Raw genomic sequence first — 15,170 nt, 5'->3', positions numbered from 1 at the left:
CCTTTAAATGGGTTTGCGTTAGAAATTATGGCCTTGAGTCTGGGCATTTGATGTAATAGTGCAGGAAAGTGTGATGACCGAAATAAAAACATGATTACAGACTTCTGCCGATTCTCATGGGTAAAAAGAAAACAGCACCATTGTCTTTACTAACCTTTTATGTACTATTATATAGGGGAATAGAAAAAGTGCACTGAACACAAATTAGGAGTTAAACCATCCAATAAAACGTGGATTACGAATGAAAAATTAATGATCAAGATTTTATTCATTATTCAGAAACAATTCCTTTATCAAATAAAATGGCTAAATATTACAAGGCATATTCTGCAAACTAATCCTCATCTACTGTATTAAAGAAAATGGTTACATGGAAACCCAAACAGGAGGAATTAAGCAAAATAGACTATACCCAATAAATGCAAACAGCCCTTTGGAATACCATATGTAATTCATTGCATATAAGCCCCAATCTACGCAGACACTTCAATGTCGCACAAACTTAGAACTGTATTGTTGCAGGTGCTTTCATTCAGAAAAGCGTTTGCCTATTAAAATAGATGTAAAAGAGGAGCAGGGAGCTTGCCTGGTGTCCTGACCAACAAACTTCTCAACCAACTATCAAAACAGATGAACTCATTTTGCTGCTTGTAGGACCTTGCTGTGCGCAAACAAGGACTACACTTCAAAGGGTAATTCATTGCTGGAGAAGTGCTTTGGGAAGTCTTGAGGATGTGATACGGTGCTGTACGAATGAATGTTCTTTCTTTTTAACATTAATACAAGAGATCCGCTTTTCTGCAAATGTGTAAATTTTCACTATAGTCTGTACATACAAAATTAAGTGCAAAATGTTATTCTGCATGTACAAAGGTCATAAACTTTATAAACAATGAACACATTGGAAGGGGGAATAAGTTCATTTCCTCACCTGATATCTAAACCTGGGTGTGCAACTATTTGAAGACTTTGTAATGAACTTCCGTCATTAATATGCAAAAATGTAATTTCCTTCTGTGCACGTACAGACCGTACCCAGCCCTTGGGAGAAACAAAAATAAATAAGTGTTAGGCTGAAGAATTTTTTTTGCAAGAAGGGTGTGAAGGAGAAAGATGGGCATTAAGAGTTTAAAGCTATGCAAAATATATGCAAACAGCTGCATTAACATTAGAGTACAATAAATATGCAAATCATTTTCTAGGATTCAGTTTATCAGTAAATTTAATTGAACATTAACTATGAATAAAGCACAATAAACAAAGTTTTCCAAATATGAGGCGGTTGTCGCAGTTACAAATTGAGATTACACTCTAGGTTTTTTCCTTCTTACTTAAATGCACAACAGTCTATTTCTATAGGCAAGCTGCTATTCTCAATGAACCTAATTCTGACTATGCATGTCACAATTTGACCTAGTGTGCTTCAGGCGAATGACAGCAAGTACGAGTTCCACAACATCTCGTATCACTTTGCAAGATGGATAACACCAACTACATAAAAACACTTTTTTGAGCAGACTAAAAACTATTAAATTGGCTAATTCATAGAATTATTTACAGGAAAAGATATCAAATCAGTTTGAACCCAATAGTTTATAGCCAGTTCACAAGAAATTAAACCAATAAACTAGTCAGGAGAAATTCTTTGAAAATTTCTTTAGAGCTTAAAATAAAACAAATACTTCAGTGAGAGAATTCTGATTCCTTAGCAGTTAAGAATACACTCTTCATTTAAGTGCCTATGATGATGATGATGATGCAGTCATGCTCATAGTTTCACATTCCAGTCCCACACCTCATGGCCAAACAAAAACACCACATGACACTTGCTGCTTCTTTATACAGAATCATTCTTTGAAGATGGGCACTGTCGGAGACAAATGTAATTATGACTATTATCATCACAAAGGATCTGAACATGCAGTGTTTGTTCAGAATCAAGCATACACAGCCTGCATTTTTGATGATTGACATATTTTGAGACCGGGTTCAAAACAACATCCTAATTAGATTAAATGAATATTTCTGGTGATACATTTCACTAACTGATTTGAAATCAACATATTCGCATGTTAAGAATTCATTAGCCCAGATTTTGTGGTCAGCGGCGAACGAACGGCACTCACCATTCATTGCACTTTGTGGGCTTTTATACTTGAAAAGCAACTTCTTGATTTCTGCAATTAACTGTGTTTGTGCAGACACCGGAAGTTGCTGTCCGATTTATTCAACGGTGAGCGCCGAGATTCTTACTGCAAAATCCAGGCTAATGTACCCAACACATAGGGCTGAAAATTCTGGCCTCACCGGGTCCGTACAAAGGGCAAGGCCTCGCAAAAGCCGGTTTTCGGTGCATGACACGCATGCGCCGAAAACCGGCTTTTCCGATCGATCAAGATTTCTCTTGACAGATCCTCCGCATTCCCGGGAGGACATTCGCATGGGAGAGATTGGGCTATTGGGCCCAACTCATCCCCAGTGAATCTCCTTCAAACTTTTACGCCTGGTAAAAGCAGGCGCATTGCTTACTTTTATCAGCAAGTTTTAAAACATAAAAATTAAATTTAAACATTCAATTTTATATCAAAAACCCTGTCCATTAAGGGAAGTTTATTTTTAACACTATTAAAAACACAAAAAAAATCCAAAAAATATATTTTTTTCTAAAAAATTTAGGGCTATACTTTCCACTAGGTGGCCATCGCCCAAACAAATGGACCACGTTCCAGTGATGTGGGAAGTCTCAGCATTGCTGATCGCTGGTACATGGCCCATTTTTTTTGTTGCAATTTTCCACTCGCCTTAGCCCGGCGATGTGGAATGGGCGATCTCATTTTTCGGCAATATCACGCTCGCCCACCGAACGAGGAAGTCAAAAGCTTCCCTAGCAAAAGACTTCTGGGCATGTGTGGGAGGTCAGGGGTCATCCACACATGCGCAGAAGGCACAGCGAGGGGCAGAGAGAGAGAGAGAGAGGATAGAGTGGAGGAAGGCAGAGACAGAGAGGAGAGATTATTGTTCATTGTATGTTAGATTGTTTAAAATGTTTGTTCATAGTTTGGGAATTCTGTTTGCAATAAATTTTGTAAATGATTTTAACAATTGTTGTGCATTCTCTGATAAGGTTAGTTAACTTAGGCATTTTGAATAATTCTCTTGTAATAATATTACTTAAGTTAAGCATTAATGAAAATGCTGCACAACAAAGGACAGGCCAGTTCAGGCAAAACTAAAACATAACTCAACGCAAATGCAACTTTTGTATAAATGCAATTGTTAATCTAAATGCAAATGTGATGATCCCCAATGTAAGTTCATGCAATGCGCTCCTTTATCAGCTGCTGACGCAACAGATTTGTAGCCGCGTAACTCCCACGGTGTACTGTTCTTCTGGGGGGGGGGGGTGTAGGACCATGGTTACATCGCCAGGCTGGTCCGCCCCGAGGTCCCATCAGCCTCCTCCTCTTCCTCTTGTTCCTCGCCGGCTGGCTCTTCAGTCTCCCCTCCTTCTGGAGGTGGACCTGCAGCCCCATCTGGCATTAGTTGTCCTCTCTTTATAGCTAGGTTATGCAGCATGCATCACACCACAGTAAACTCAGCGAGCTGATCAGGGTGGTACTGTAGGCTGCCACCAGAATGGTCCATGCATCTGAAGCGCTGCTTTAGGACTCCAATTGTCTTTGACAATGTTGCGAATCGCTATGTGGCTTTCGTTGTAACGTTTCTCTGCTTCAGTGACAGGATTACGCAGTAGGGTCATCAGCCAACTGGCAAGGCCATATCCCTTATCCCCCAGCATCCAACCATGAGCCTTCTGGCTGATTGACAAACAGGTCAGGGATAGCACTCTCACGTAGGATGTGCGCATCATGGATGCTGCCAGGAAATGTAGCATTTACTGTCATGATTATTTGTTTGTGGTCGACAAGCTGCACATTCAGGGAGTGGAATCCCTTTCTGTTACGAAACACCTCCGCGTTCTTTAATGGGGCTTTCACGGCAATGTATGTGCAGTCTATTGCTCCCGGCACCTTGGGGAAGTCTGCTATTCTTGAGAAACCCAAAGCCCTCCCGGTCTGTGTCTCTCTGGTCATAGGGAAGCTTATAAAGTCCATCCTGCGAGCGTAAAGGGCTTCAGTCACCTGCCGAACTGTGGCGTGCTGAGAGATATGACAAATGTCGCCAACTGAAGCCTGAAAAGATCCCAATGTGTAGAAGGTTAGAGCTGCAGTAACCATCACCTCAACGGACAGTGCGGTTCTGATGGTGCTGGAGGGCTGCAGATCCCCATTGATGAGCTGGCAAATCTCATCGATGATGACCACCTTCCGAAAGCACAGCCTCCTTAGACACGCGTTTTCAGACAAGTTGAGGTAAGATTGCGTTTCTTTGTACCTTCGTTGGTTGTACGCTCGCCTCCTCTGTCTCTGTCTACTCTTAGCAAAATTAAATATAATTAAAAATCTGAGTAGACCTATCTACGCAGGATCCATAAATAACTCTCATCCATCTAAGCACGATTTTTTGGCTGTCTCCCCCGTTCTCCGATCTTCAAAATGGTGCCCGTCGTGCCCAGTTCCTTCTGTAAAGCCCATGAAAAGCAACTATTTCACAGCGATGCTTTTGGCTTTCCATCAGCCCGGCCATGTGATGGCGACGTGCCGAAAGTTGGGATGGGCCTTGTGTGGGCAATCAGATCAGCGAAGTGAGACGAAACTTGGGGGCTTATATTTCTGGCGATATTTCTGGCTTAGTTTCCATTTTTTTTCTCAAAATGGGCGATAGAGGTCATAAATGGGCGATGTGAAGTGGAAAGTCTAGCCCATAGGGCCCGAACTTGGCCTTACCATCCACCTCCACCGAGTTTCTTGGGCTGTCGCCCCTCGGTGCCATTTTCATCGAGGCCTCCCTCCAGCGGGAGGGGAGTGCCGCTGGGAACTGCCCGTTGGCACGCAAGTGTCCTCCCGCCCGCCGAGCTGCCAGATTGGTGCGGGCGGGAGTCGGCGGCCTGGGGGGGTGGGGGAAGAGACTGCTGCGTGATGGCAGGTCTAACCTCAACGGTAAGAAAACCTGCAAAAAAAGGTTAGTGAACTTCTTTTATTCATTTTCTTTTCAGCAATGTGTGTGTATGGGGTCCCCTGAAGGTCTTCCATTGGGTTTTTTTGATGAAAATTTTTATTATGTGCTCTCCCCCTTCCCTGGGCCTGACTCAATCCTCGATGGCGTTTTGGCGAGGATCACATTTGTCACCAAGATTGGGAGCTCCCGCCCGCTGCTGCCCTGATTCACAGCGTAAGTCGGTTTTGGCCACCGGGTGGTCGGTTAAGGATTTTTTCATGAAACTCCTGCCCAAAGTACCATCAGATATCTCGGCGGTCCTTTTGGTGATACTTGGGCAGAACTTGGCTTCCACCAAGTTCAGGCCCTTAATTTCGATTAATTTTAAATATGCGAGGTATTTTATTTATTTATTTATTATGCTGTGTTTCGGTGTTTCAATCATTGATAGTAATAGGAGGTCGTATAAACAGAGCTCCCATTTTGAATCAGAGAATACTGGATAGTGATTGGTGGTCCAGGCCCACGTGACTTCAGCTTGTATGTACGTACGTACCTGAAAGGCAACTTCCCATGCGCTGTGCAGCAAATCTAGGCCTCCAACCGGAATCTCTATGTTCCTCCGGGACCACCAGGTATTTCGTAGACTTTTTCTGGTCGGAGGCATTCGTATGAAGGAAGCCTCTAACCCCAATTTTCTCCCAAAGTTTCCACAGATGTCTCAGGGCTGAATGTCTAAATGTACAGCGAGTAGGTGAGGCTACCCACTAGTAGCATGAACTTGGAGAACTGTCCCACTCTTCTCAAACCCAATAAATTATTGTAGAACATCCATTTTGACTGTGGTATTTTAAATAAAAAATTTAAAACTAAAAGACATAAGGAAAAGAGAAACCATGGACAATTTTTTCCATTCATTATCTTCACATGATGAGACCAATCTATTCTCTCGTACTGTTGCAAAGCTTTGTTTCTCTTCCAAAAAATATTTTGAATATATTGGATTTGACACCCACCTACCTTTCCAACTTATCCAAATCCATTTGTATTTCACTTGCCATTTCTCTATTGTTTGGAACCTTCCTCTCCTTCAGCTTAATTTGGTGGCCTCATGGTTGAACAGTAGCACTTGCGTCCAAGTCAGAAGGTTGTTGGTTCAAGCCGTACTCCAGGATTTAAGCATGTAATCAAAGCTAACAGTGAATGGAGGGGTCAGAGGTATAGTCTTTCAAATGGGACAGTAAACCGATATATCCTGTCTGTCTATTCAAGTAGATGCAAAAGACCCCAAGTCACTATTTGAAAAGCAGGAGTTCTCCTGGTGCCTTGACCAACATTCATCCCTCGGCCAGCATTACCAAAACAAATCAATAGTAATTTATTATTTCTTATTTCTGGCACCAAGCTGCATGCAAACAGGTTACCACATTGACTTACAAAAACAAGGGACTACACTTCAAAGGTAAAACCAGTTAGCTGTAAAAGCACTTTTGTACATCCCGAGGACATGAAAGATGCTATGTAGATGCAAGTTCTTTTTGTTCATCTTTAAACTTAGTTGCTGCCCCTAGGAAAAATCATCTATATGCACTGTGATGTTAGTGACTCCTTTCTATGTTGATGCAACTCCAATTACAACATTGTTGTTGTTCTGCTCTCCTTGATATCCAACAGGAGGCGGTGGCAGAATGCAAAGTCTGCTCTTCTTGATACCCAAGAGGTGGTGGCGGTGGTAGAATCCAATGTCCAGCCTCAATTAGCATCGAACAGCATCATCTACTCTACCGTGGCAAGCATGAGCATGGATACATCAACTGAGATCAGTTAATGAGTTCAAAATGGAGCAATTGATGAAACTAAAATACAAGAACAAGTGCAGGTCTGGCTGTACTGCACTAGACAGTTCAGTCGCAACTTCCCTGGCAAACCATAGTCTCTATAAACAGATGTTGTTGAAATGGTGTAGGCACCAATGCCTTGGCCTGTATACAGAGACGGTGGCATGTTGGCACCTCCCTCTTGAACACATTGCATTGCATACCTCCACTGATTCTTTGCCTCGAGAATCTGACGTGGTTGGTGGGGGTGGGGAAATAGAAGAGAGGAGCAAGAGGGAAAGAGGGAGGAAAGGGGGAATGGAAAGAGGGCAGGCGGGGGTGGAGGGGAAGAAATGAAGCAGGCTTATAAAAAGCAGCAATGAAATCACTGGATTAAAATGCAGCAGTTTATGCTTTAAGAATGCTCAACTTGGCCGACTTCAAGGAAACCTAACCAGGGCCTGTTTTGTATAGGCGCTGGGCAACTGTGGTTATTCAAGCACTAAGAGCATATTATGGGCTATTACCTAACTTTTCTTGGTACAGTTCTACCCACTTATGTTGCCATTTTGGGGACTAGTGTTTTATTGACAAACGTTTGAATTACATTAAAAAATAATTTAAGTGTTTATTGTATCAAACAGTTAAGAATAGACTGTTTAATTTGCGACACGTTCTTTGCACATTCGCCCTCAGTTTAGCCAAATATTTAGCTGCCACTTTGATTTCTTTTGATAGCTCCAACAAGATGAGTTTCCAGTAATGGTAATTAAAATTTTGAAAAATCCGTTGATCTTTTGGCTGGTTGAAAGATGTGTTTTTTTAAAAACTCATTCATAGGATGTGAGCATTTATTGCCCTAGAGAAGGTGGGGGGTGGGCTGCCTTCTTTAACTGCTGCAATCTGTGCAGTGAGGGTACTCCCACAGTGCTGCTGGAAGGGAGTTCCAGGATTTTGACTCAGCGACGATGAAGGTGCAGTGATCTATTTCCAAATCAGGATGGTGTGCAACTTGGAAGTGGTTGTGTTCTCATGCACCTGCTGTCCTCATCCTTCTAGATAGTAGAGGTGGTGGGATTCGAAGGTACTTTTGAAGAAGTCTTGGCGAGTTGCTGCAGTGCATCATGTAGGTGGTACACATTGAAGCCACTGTGCACCGGTGAGAGAGAGAGAGAGAGAGAGAGAGAGAGAGAGAGAGAGAGAGAGAGAGAGAGAGAGAGAGTGAATGTTTAAGGTGGTGGGTGGGGACCCAATTAAGTTGGCTGCTTTGTCCTGGAAGTTGTCGAACTTCTGGAGTGTTGCTGTAGCTGCACTCAGGAGGCAAGTGGAGAGTATTCCATCACACTCGTGACCTGTGCCTTGTAGCTGTTGGAAAGGCTTTGGGGAGTCAGGAGGTGAGTCACTAACTGCTGAATACCCAGCCTCTGACCTGCTCTTATTGCCACAGTATTTATGTGGCTGGTCCACATAACTGCAGGGAGGTCTTACTGCAGTTGTACAGGGCCTTGGTGAGGCCTCACCTGGAATAGTGTGTTCAGTTTTGGTCTCCTAATCTGAGGAAGGACGTTCTTGCTATTGAGGGAGTGCAGCGAAGGTTCACCAGACTGATTCCCGGGATGGCTGGACTGACATATGAGGAGAGACTGGATCAACTGGGCCTGTTTCCCTAGAGTTTAGAAGGATGAGAGGGAATCTCATAGAAACATACAAGATTCTGACGGGACAGGACAGGTTAGATGTGGGTAGATTGTTCCCGATGTTGGGGAAGTCCAGAACCAGGGGACACAGTCTTAGGATAAGGGGTAGGCCATTTAGGACTGAGATGAGGAGAAGCTTCTTCAGAGAGTTGTTAACCTGTGGAATTGCCTGCCGCAGAGAGTTGTTGATGCCAGTTCATTGGATATATTCAAGAGGGAGTTAGATATGGCTCTTACGGCTAAGGGGATCAAGGGGTATGGAGAGAAAGCAGGAAAGGGGTACTGAGGGAATGATCAGCAATGATCTTATCGAATGGTGGTGCAGGCTCGAAGGGCCGAATGGCCTACTCCTTCACCTATTTTCTATGTTTCTGGTCAATGGTGACCCCCAAGATGTTGATGGTGGATGATAATGCCAATGAATGTCAGAGGGAAGTGATTAGAATTGCTCTTGCCTGGTACTTGTATAGCATGAATGTTACTTGCAACCTATCAGCCCAAGCCTGAATGTTGTCCAGGTCTTGCTGCATGCCGGCACAGAATGCTTCATTATCTGAGGAGTTGCGAATGGAACGGAACATTGCAATCAACGAACATGCCCACTTCTGACCTTATGATGGAGGGAAGGTTATTGATGAAACAGCTGAAGATGGGTGGGTCACGGACACTGCCCTGAGAACTCCTGCCGGGATATCCTGGGTCTGAGATGATTGGCCTCCAATACCCACAACCATCTTCCTTTGTGACTCCAGCCAGTGGAGAGTTTTCCCCAGATTCCCAGTGAACAGGTGTTCTTGGCGGAACCAAAACTGAGCATCGGTGAGCAGATGAGCAAGTGCCGCTTGATAGCACTGTTGCCGACACTTTCCATCACTTTGCTGATGGAGAGTAGACTGACGGGACGGCAATTGGCCGGATTGGATTTGTCCTGCTTTGTGAACAGGACATACCAACTCAATGCTTTACTTTGTTGGGTAGATAATAGTGTTATTGCTACATTGGAACAGCTTGGCTAGAGGCACGGCAAGTTCTGGAGCACACGTCTTCAGCACGACAGCCAGGCTGTTGTTGGAGCCCATAGCTTTTGCTTTATCTAGTGTGATCAGCTGTTTCTTGATATCACATGGAGTGAATCGCATTGGCTGAAGGCTGGCTTCTGTGATGTAGGGGTCATCAGAAGGTGGCCAAGATAGATCATCCACTTGGCACGTCTGGCTAGACCGGTTCTGAATCTATCCAATTTAGCACGGTGGTAGTGCCACCCAATACAATGGAGGGTGTCCTTAGTGTGAAGACTGGACTTGTCTCCACAAGCGCTGTGCAGTGATCACTGCTACCAATACTGCCATGGACAGATGCATCTGCGACATCTGTAGATTGATGAGGACAAGGTCAAGTAGGGTTTTCCCTTGTGTGGTGTTCTCACCACCTACCGCAGGCTCAGTCTAGCAGCTGTATCCTTCAGGAATCGGTCAGCTCGGTCAGTAGTTGTGCTACTGAGCCACTCTTGGTGATGGATATTGAAGTCCCCCACCCAGAGTACATTCTGTGCCCTTGCTACTTTCAGTGCTTCTTTCAAGTGGTTTTCAACATGGAGGAGTTGCGGAGGGGGTAAGTGGGAGTAAAACAGTGACAGAGGAAGAGAAACTGATTTATCGGCTCAGAGACCATTAGCATCAGGTAGGAAGAGCAGTTATTGAATAATATTATTTTCCAACCAAGCATTACCATTTTTTGATTAAGTTTTTTAATCTTTTAAAAATATTAGATAGCATCCAGGCCTTTGCTTTGGCTTCATAATCGACCGGTAGATGTTTTACATTTTTAAAGCAGTGTGTTTTTTGACTTGCCCATTACGAGAAACTGTAAGCTCATCTATTCCAATCATGTTAGTGGTGATCTGAATTGTAAACAAGGTCTTCATGTTGTTTACCACCAGTACATGGTTGTCCCTTGATGCAATAAGCTTTGTGCAGAGTGCACTTAAAAACAATGTGGTCTTGTCAGTTATAAATATGTTGAGTTATCGTCCCGTACAATTTCCTGGAGACAACTCTTCCACTAGTCAAGGTGACACACTTTCACAGTTGCATATATTTGTGCCTTCTTAATAAACATGTCACAATTATGTGTGATGGTGGGATTTCTGGTGATTTTCTCATTAAACTATGTGGCTAATGCATCCTCAACCTCCTCATATTTTGGAGTTTTTCTTTTCTTTATCGGCGATGCGCACGTTTCCTGCTTTGGCAGATTTCAGCTGGCCATATAGGGTGTAGCCCTTCATGGAGAAGGTTTCACGTACTTCCTTTCTTGACCTTCCACTCTCAATTGCTTTGATTGCAAAATAATTACACTTGATTCCTGTATTGGTATCGCTCTTATGTGAATGGAGACAGAGCATCATTGGCACACGCAACGCATGCCCTTATCTGCATACGCCAGGCTCACCCATGTGCCACATATAAGCAACAATAAAAGAATGCCTTTAATGCAGCTCGGGACTTTCAGAAATTCTAGACTTAAGTGTGCCAGTGTTTGATAGCGTGGACATTCATGGTAAGTTTGTGTTATCAATGTGCAGAGAAGGGACTGGGACTCCACTTTTTGTCAATATAAGCAGGATGGAGAGATAAACTAGTGCGCGAGATTGTACTTAATGACTTTAGTGCACATTTGAATCGCAGACCCTCAGCACCACAGCCACTTCCCAACTGCATTATGGTGCAATATGTTGAGTGGGCATTTTATTTACACTAATCTAACCCAAAGTCCATTCCAAGTTGTCGTTTTTCGCAAGAAAAACATCCATACCAGAATAAGGTCCCCTCCAATCAACTCCGTTCAAGGCTGAAAAACCCAGGTATTTTATCAATAATTCAGTTCCATAATATCAAGGATCAACCCTTGTGGCTCTTCGCTGTACTTCTTCCAGCATTCAAACATTTACCTTGTTTTGCAGCTGACCAAAGCTGAATACATTAATCACAGTATAGTTTGATCAGACCACTCACTTTCAGGATTTACATCTGGCCAAGAACGGAGAGGTGTTCATCAAGGACAGAGAAACAGAAAGTGCTTGCTGGAAGGAGCACTTCGAGGAGCTCCTCAACGAAGACTCTGTCTTCGACATGAGTGTCCTCTTCTCCATCCCTCAGCATGCCACCAGACACCATCTCAGCACAACCCCAGCCCAACGCGAGGTTGAAAAGGCCATCCGACAACTGAAGAATCATCATCAGGAGCAGATGGCATCCCCGCCGAAGCATTAAAACATAGCGGAGTAGCACGACTCGCACGGATCCATGACCTCATCTCTCTTACCTGGAACGACATCATGCCAGGAGACCCGAGACGCTGTAATCGTGACCATCTTCAAGAAAGGTGACAAGTCCGACTGCAGTAACTACAGAGGAATCTCCATGCTGTCGACCACCGGGAAAGTCATCGCTAGAATCCTCTCCAACCATCTTCTTCCTGTGGCTAAAGAGCACCTCCCAGAGTCGCAATGCAGATTCTGCCCACTAAGGAGCACAGTGGACACGATCTTCACCGTGCGGCAGATACAAGGAAAATGCAGGGAACAGCGCCGACCCCTGTATGTGGCTTTCTTCGACCTTAGAAAAGCCTTCGACACTGTCAACAGTGAGGGATTATGGAGGGTCCTCCTCAGATTCGACTGCTCTCAAAAGTTTGTCACCATTCTCTGCCTGCTCCATGATGACATGCAAGCCGTGAGCCTGACCAACAGATCCACCACCCATTCCACATTTGGACCGAGGTTAAGCAAGGTTGTGTCATCGCACCAATGCTCTTTTCGATCTTCAATGCTGCAATGCTCCATCTCCCCCTCGGCAAGCTCCCCGCTGGAGTGGAGCTAAATTACAGGACAAAAGGGAATCTGTTCAATCTCCGCCGCCTCCAGGCCAGATGCAAGGTCATTCCATCCTCCATCATCAAACTACGGTATGCAGATTATAGAAGGCCTGATCCTCAAACACTCTCTTCCTCAGACGACCAAAGGCTGCGCTGGAGGCAGTGTTGGACTTCGTCGTCGATGTCTGTCCTTGCTGATAGTTGGCTCTCGAGGTATGGAAAGTGGTCCACCTTGACTGAGGCCACGCTGTGGGTTTTGATGACTGGGGGTAATGCTGCGTAGCGGGGTCAGGTTGGTGGAGGACCTTTGTCTTACGGATATTTAGTGTAAGGCCCATGCTTTTGTACACCTCGGTGAAGATGTTGACAATGGTTTGGAGTTCAGCCTCGATGTGCACAGATACAAGCGCCGTCTGCGTACTGTAGTTCGACGACAGAGGATAGGACGGTCTTGGATCTACTCTGGGGGCGACGAAGGTTGAACAGGTTCCCACTGGATCAGGCCCTCAAATCTGGCACCAAGCTTATGGTCTACAGGGCTGTAGTGATACCCACCCTCCTGTATGGCTCAGAGACATAGACCATATACAACAGACACCTCAAATCGCTGGAGAAATACCAACACAGATGTCTCTGCAAGATCCTGCAAATTCCCTGGGAGGATAGACACACCAATGTCAGTGTTCTCGATCAGGCCAACATCCCCAGCATCGAAGCACTGACCACACTCGACCAGCTCCGTTGGGCGGGCCACATCGTCCACATGCCTGACACAAGACTCCCAAAATAAGCGCTCTAATCGGAACTCCTACAAGGCAAGTGAACCCCAGGTGGGCAGAGGAAAGGTTTCAAGGACACCCACAAAGCTTCCTTGATAAAGTGCAACATCCCCACCGACACTTGGGAATCTCTGGCCAAAGACCGCCCTAAGTGGAGGAAGAGCACCTAGAGTCTCGTCGCCAAAAGCATGCAGAAACCAAGCGCAGGCAGCAGAAAGAGCGTGTGCCAAAGCAGACTCCCCACCCACCCTTTCCTTCAACGACTGTCTGTCCCACCTGTGATAGAGACTGTAATTCCCAAATTGGACTGTAGTCACCCGAGGACTCACTTTTAGAGTGGAAGCAAGTCTTCCTCGATTTCAAGGGATTGCCTATGATGACAGTATGCAGACTACACTTGCGTCTCCACACATTCGGAGGCAGATCTCCAAGCCACTGTCAACACCTTCATCGAGGTGTACGAGAGCATGGGCTTTACACTAAACATCCGTAAGACAAAGGTCCTCTACCAACCTGTCCACACCATACAGCACTGTCCCCTGGTTATCAAAATCCACGAAGAGGCCTTGGACAACATGGACCATTTTCTGTACCTCGGGAGCCAGTCAACAAGGGCAGACATCGACGACGAGGTCTAACACCATCTACAGTGTGCCAATGCAGCCTTCGGTCGCCTGAGGAAGAGTGTTTGATTTCAAACCTGGCACGAAGCTCATGGTCTACAGAGTAATGGTGATACCCGCCCTCCAATATGGCTCAGAGACATGGACTGTGTACAGCAGGCACCTCAAAACACTGGAGAAGTGCCACCAACGCTGCCTCCGCAAGATCCTGCAAATCCTTTGGCAGGATAGGGGCACCAACATCAGTGTCCTCGCTCAGGCCGATATTCCTAGTATTGAAGTAGTGACCACGCTCAATCAGCTCTGCTGCACGGGCCACATGCCTGAAACGAGACTCCCAAAACGAGCGCTCGGAGCTCCGACACGGCAAGCGAGCCCCAGGTGGGCAGAGGAAACGTTTCAAGGACACCCTCAAAGCCTCCTTGAAAAAAATGTAACATCCCCACCGACACCTGGGAATCCTTGGCCCAAGACCACCAAAAGTGAAGGAAAAGCAACCGGGAAGGCGTTGAACACCGAGTCTCTTCGCCGAGAACAAGCTGAAACCAAGCGTCGACAGCAGGAGAGCGTGGCAACCCAGGTACCCCACCCACCTATTCCTTCAACCACCATTTGCCCCACCTGTGACAGAGACTGTAGGTCCCGCATTGGACTCTTCAGTCACCTGAGAACTCATTTCTTGTGTGGCAGCAAGTCATCCTCGACTCCGAGGGACTGCATAAGAAGAGGATGATGATTACATGGGGTAACATTTAAAATCCTCAAAACATAATCTGGATCCCACCTCCATCTTTCTCCCGAATAAACATAGTCAAGCAGTAGTTGAAATAGATATTGGGCACTTTAACTTTAGAAAGGAGAATTTGCTCGGATGCCAGTCTCAGTGATCAATTTGACAAATTATGGGAACCATTAACATGTTACCAATCTGCTACAGTAACACAGGCCTGGATGATGGATGAAATCTCGGCCTTGCTGGGTCCGTATGGAATACGTATGGACCCGGCGAGGCCTCGCAAAAGCCGTTTTTTGGCGTGCAATGTGCAAGTGCTGAAAACCAGCTTTTCGGACCTGCAACAATACCAACCTTGCTATCTGTTGTAGTTATTAGGCACCCTAGGGCAACGGCACCTGTAGGATAAGGTTAGAAATACACCTGTAGTACAAGGTTAGAACTAAATATGTAACTTGTACCATAAAATGGCTACCAGTGAAGCCTCAAGGGATTTCTGTTAGCTGAAATTAGACCGCATTCTTGGAGACTGTTACTTGTTGTTTCCCACACACAGGACTAGAAGCAAACTCTGCAGGTGTCTCTAA

General features: G+C 45.1%; 1 protein-coding gene across 2 annotated transcripts in view; it reads right to left on the bottom strand.

Moving 5' to 3' along the window:
• nars2 (asparaginyl-tRNA synthetase 2, mitochondrial) overlaps positions 1-15,170 on the bottom strand; it is a 125,875-nt gene that overhangs the window by 93,194 nt on the left and 17,511 nt on the right. For both annotated transcript variants that reach the window (XM_070892066.1, XM_070892067.1), the window contains exon 2: positions 932-1,041. In XM_070892066.1, coding sequence (XP_070748167.1) covers positions 932-1,041 — 110 coding nt within the window. The remainder of the gene's footprint in view (positions 1-931; positions 1,042-15,170) is intronic.

The sequence above is a fragment of the Pristiophorus japonicus genome, chromosome 10 (genome assembly GCF_044704955.1).
Source record: "Pristiophorus japonicus isolate sPriJap1 chromosome 10, sPriJap1.hap1, whole genome shotgun sequence".
Lineage (NCBI taxonomy): Eukaryota > Metazoa > Chordata > Chondrichthyes > Pristiophoridae > Pristiophorus > Pristiophorus japonicus.
The sequence above is the reverse complement of the archived record's forward strand: the minus strand, read 5'-3'. Positions and strand labels throughout refer to the sequence as shown.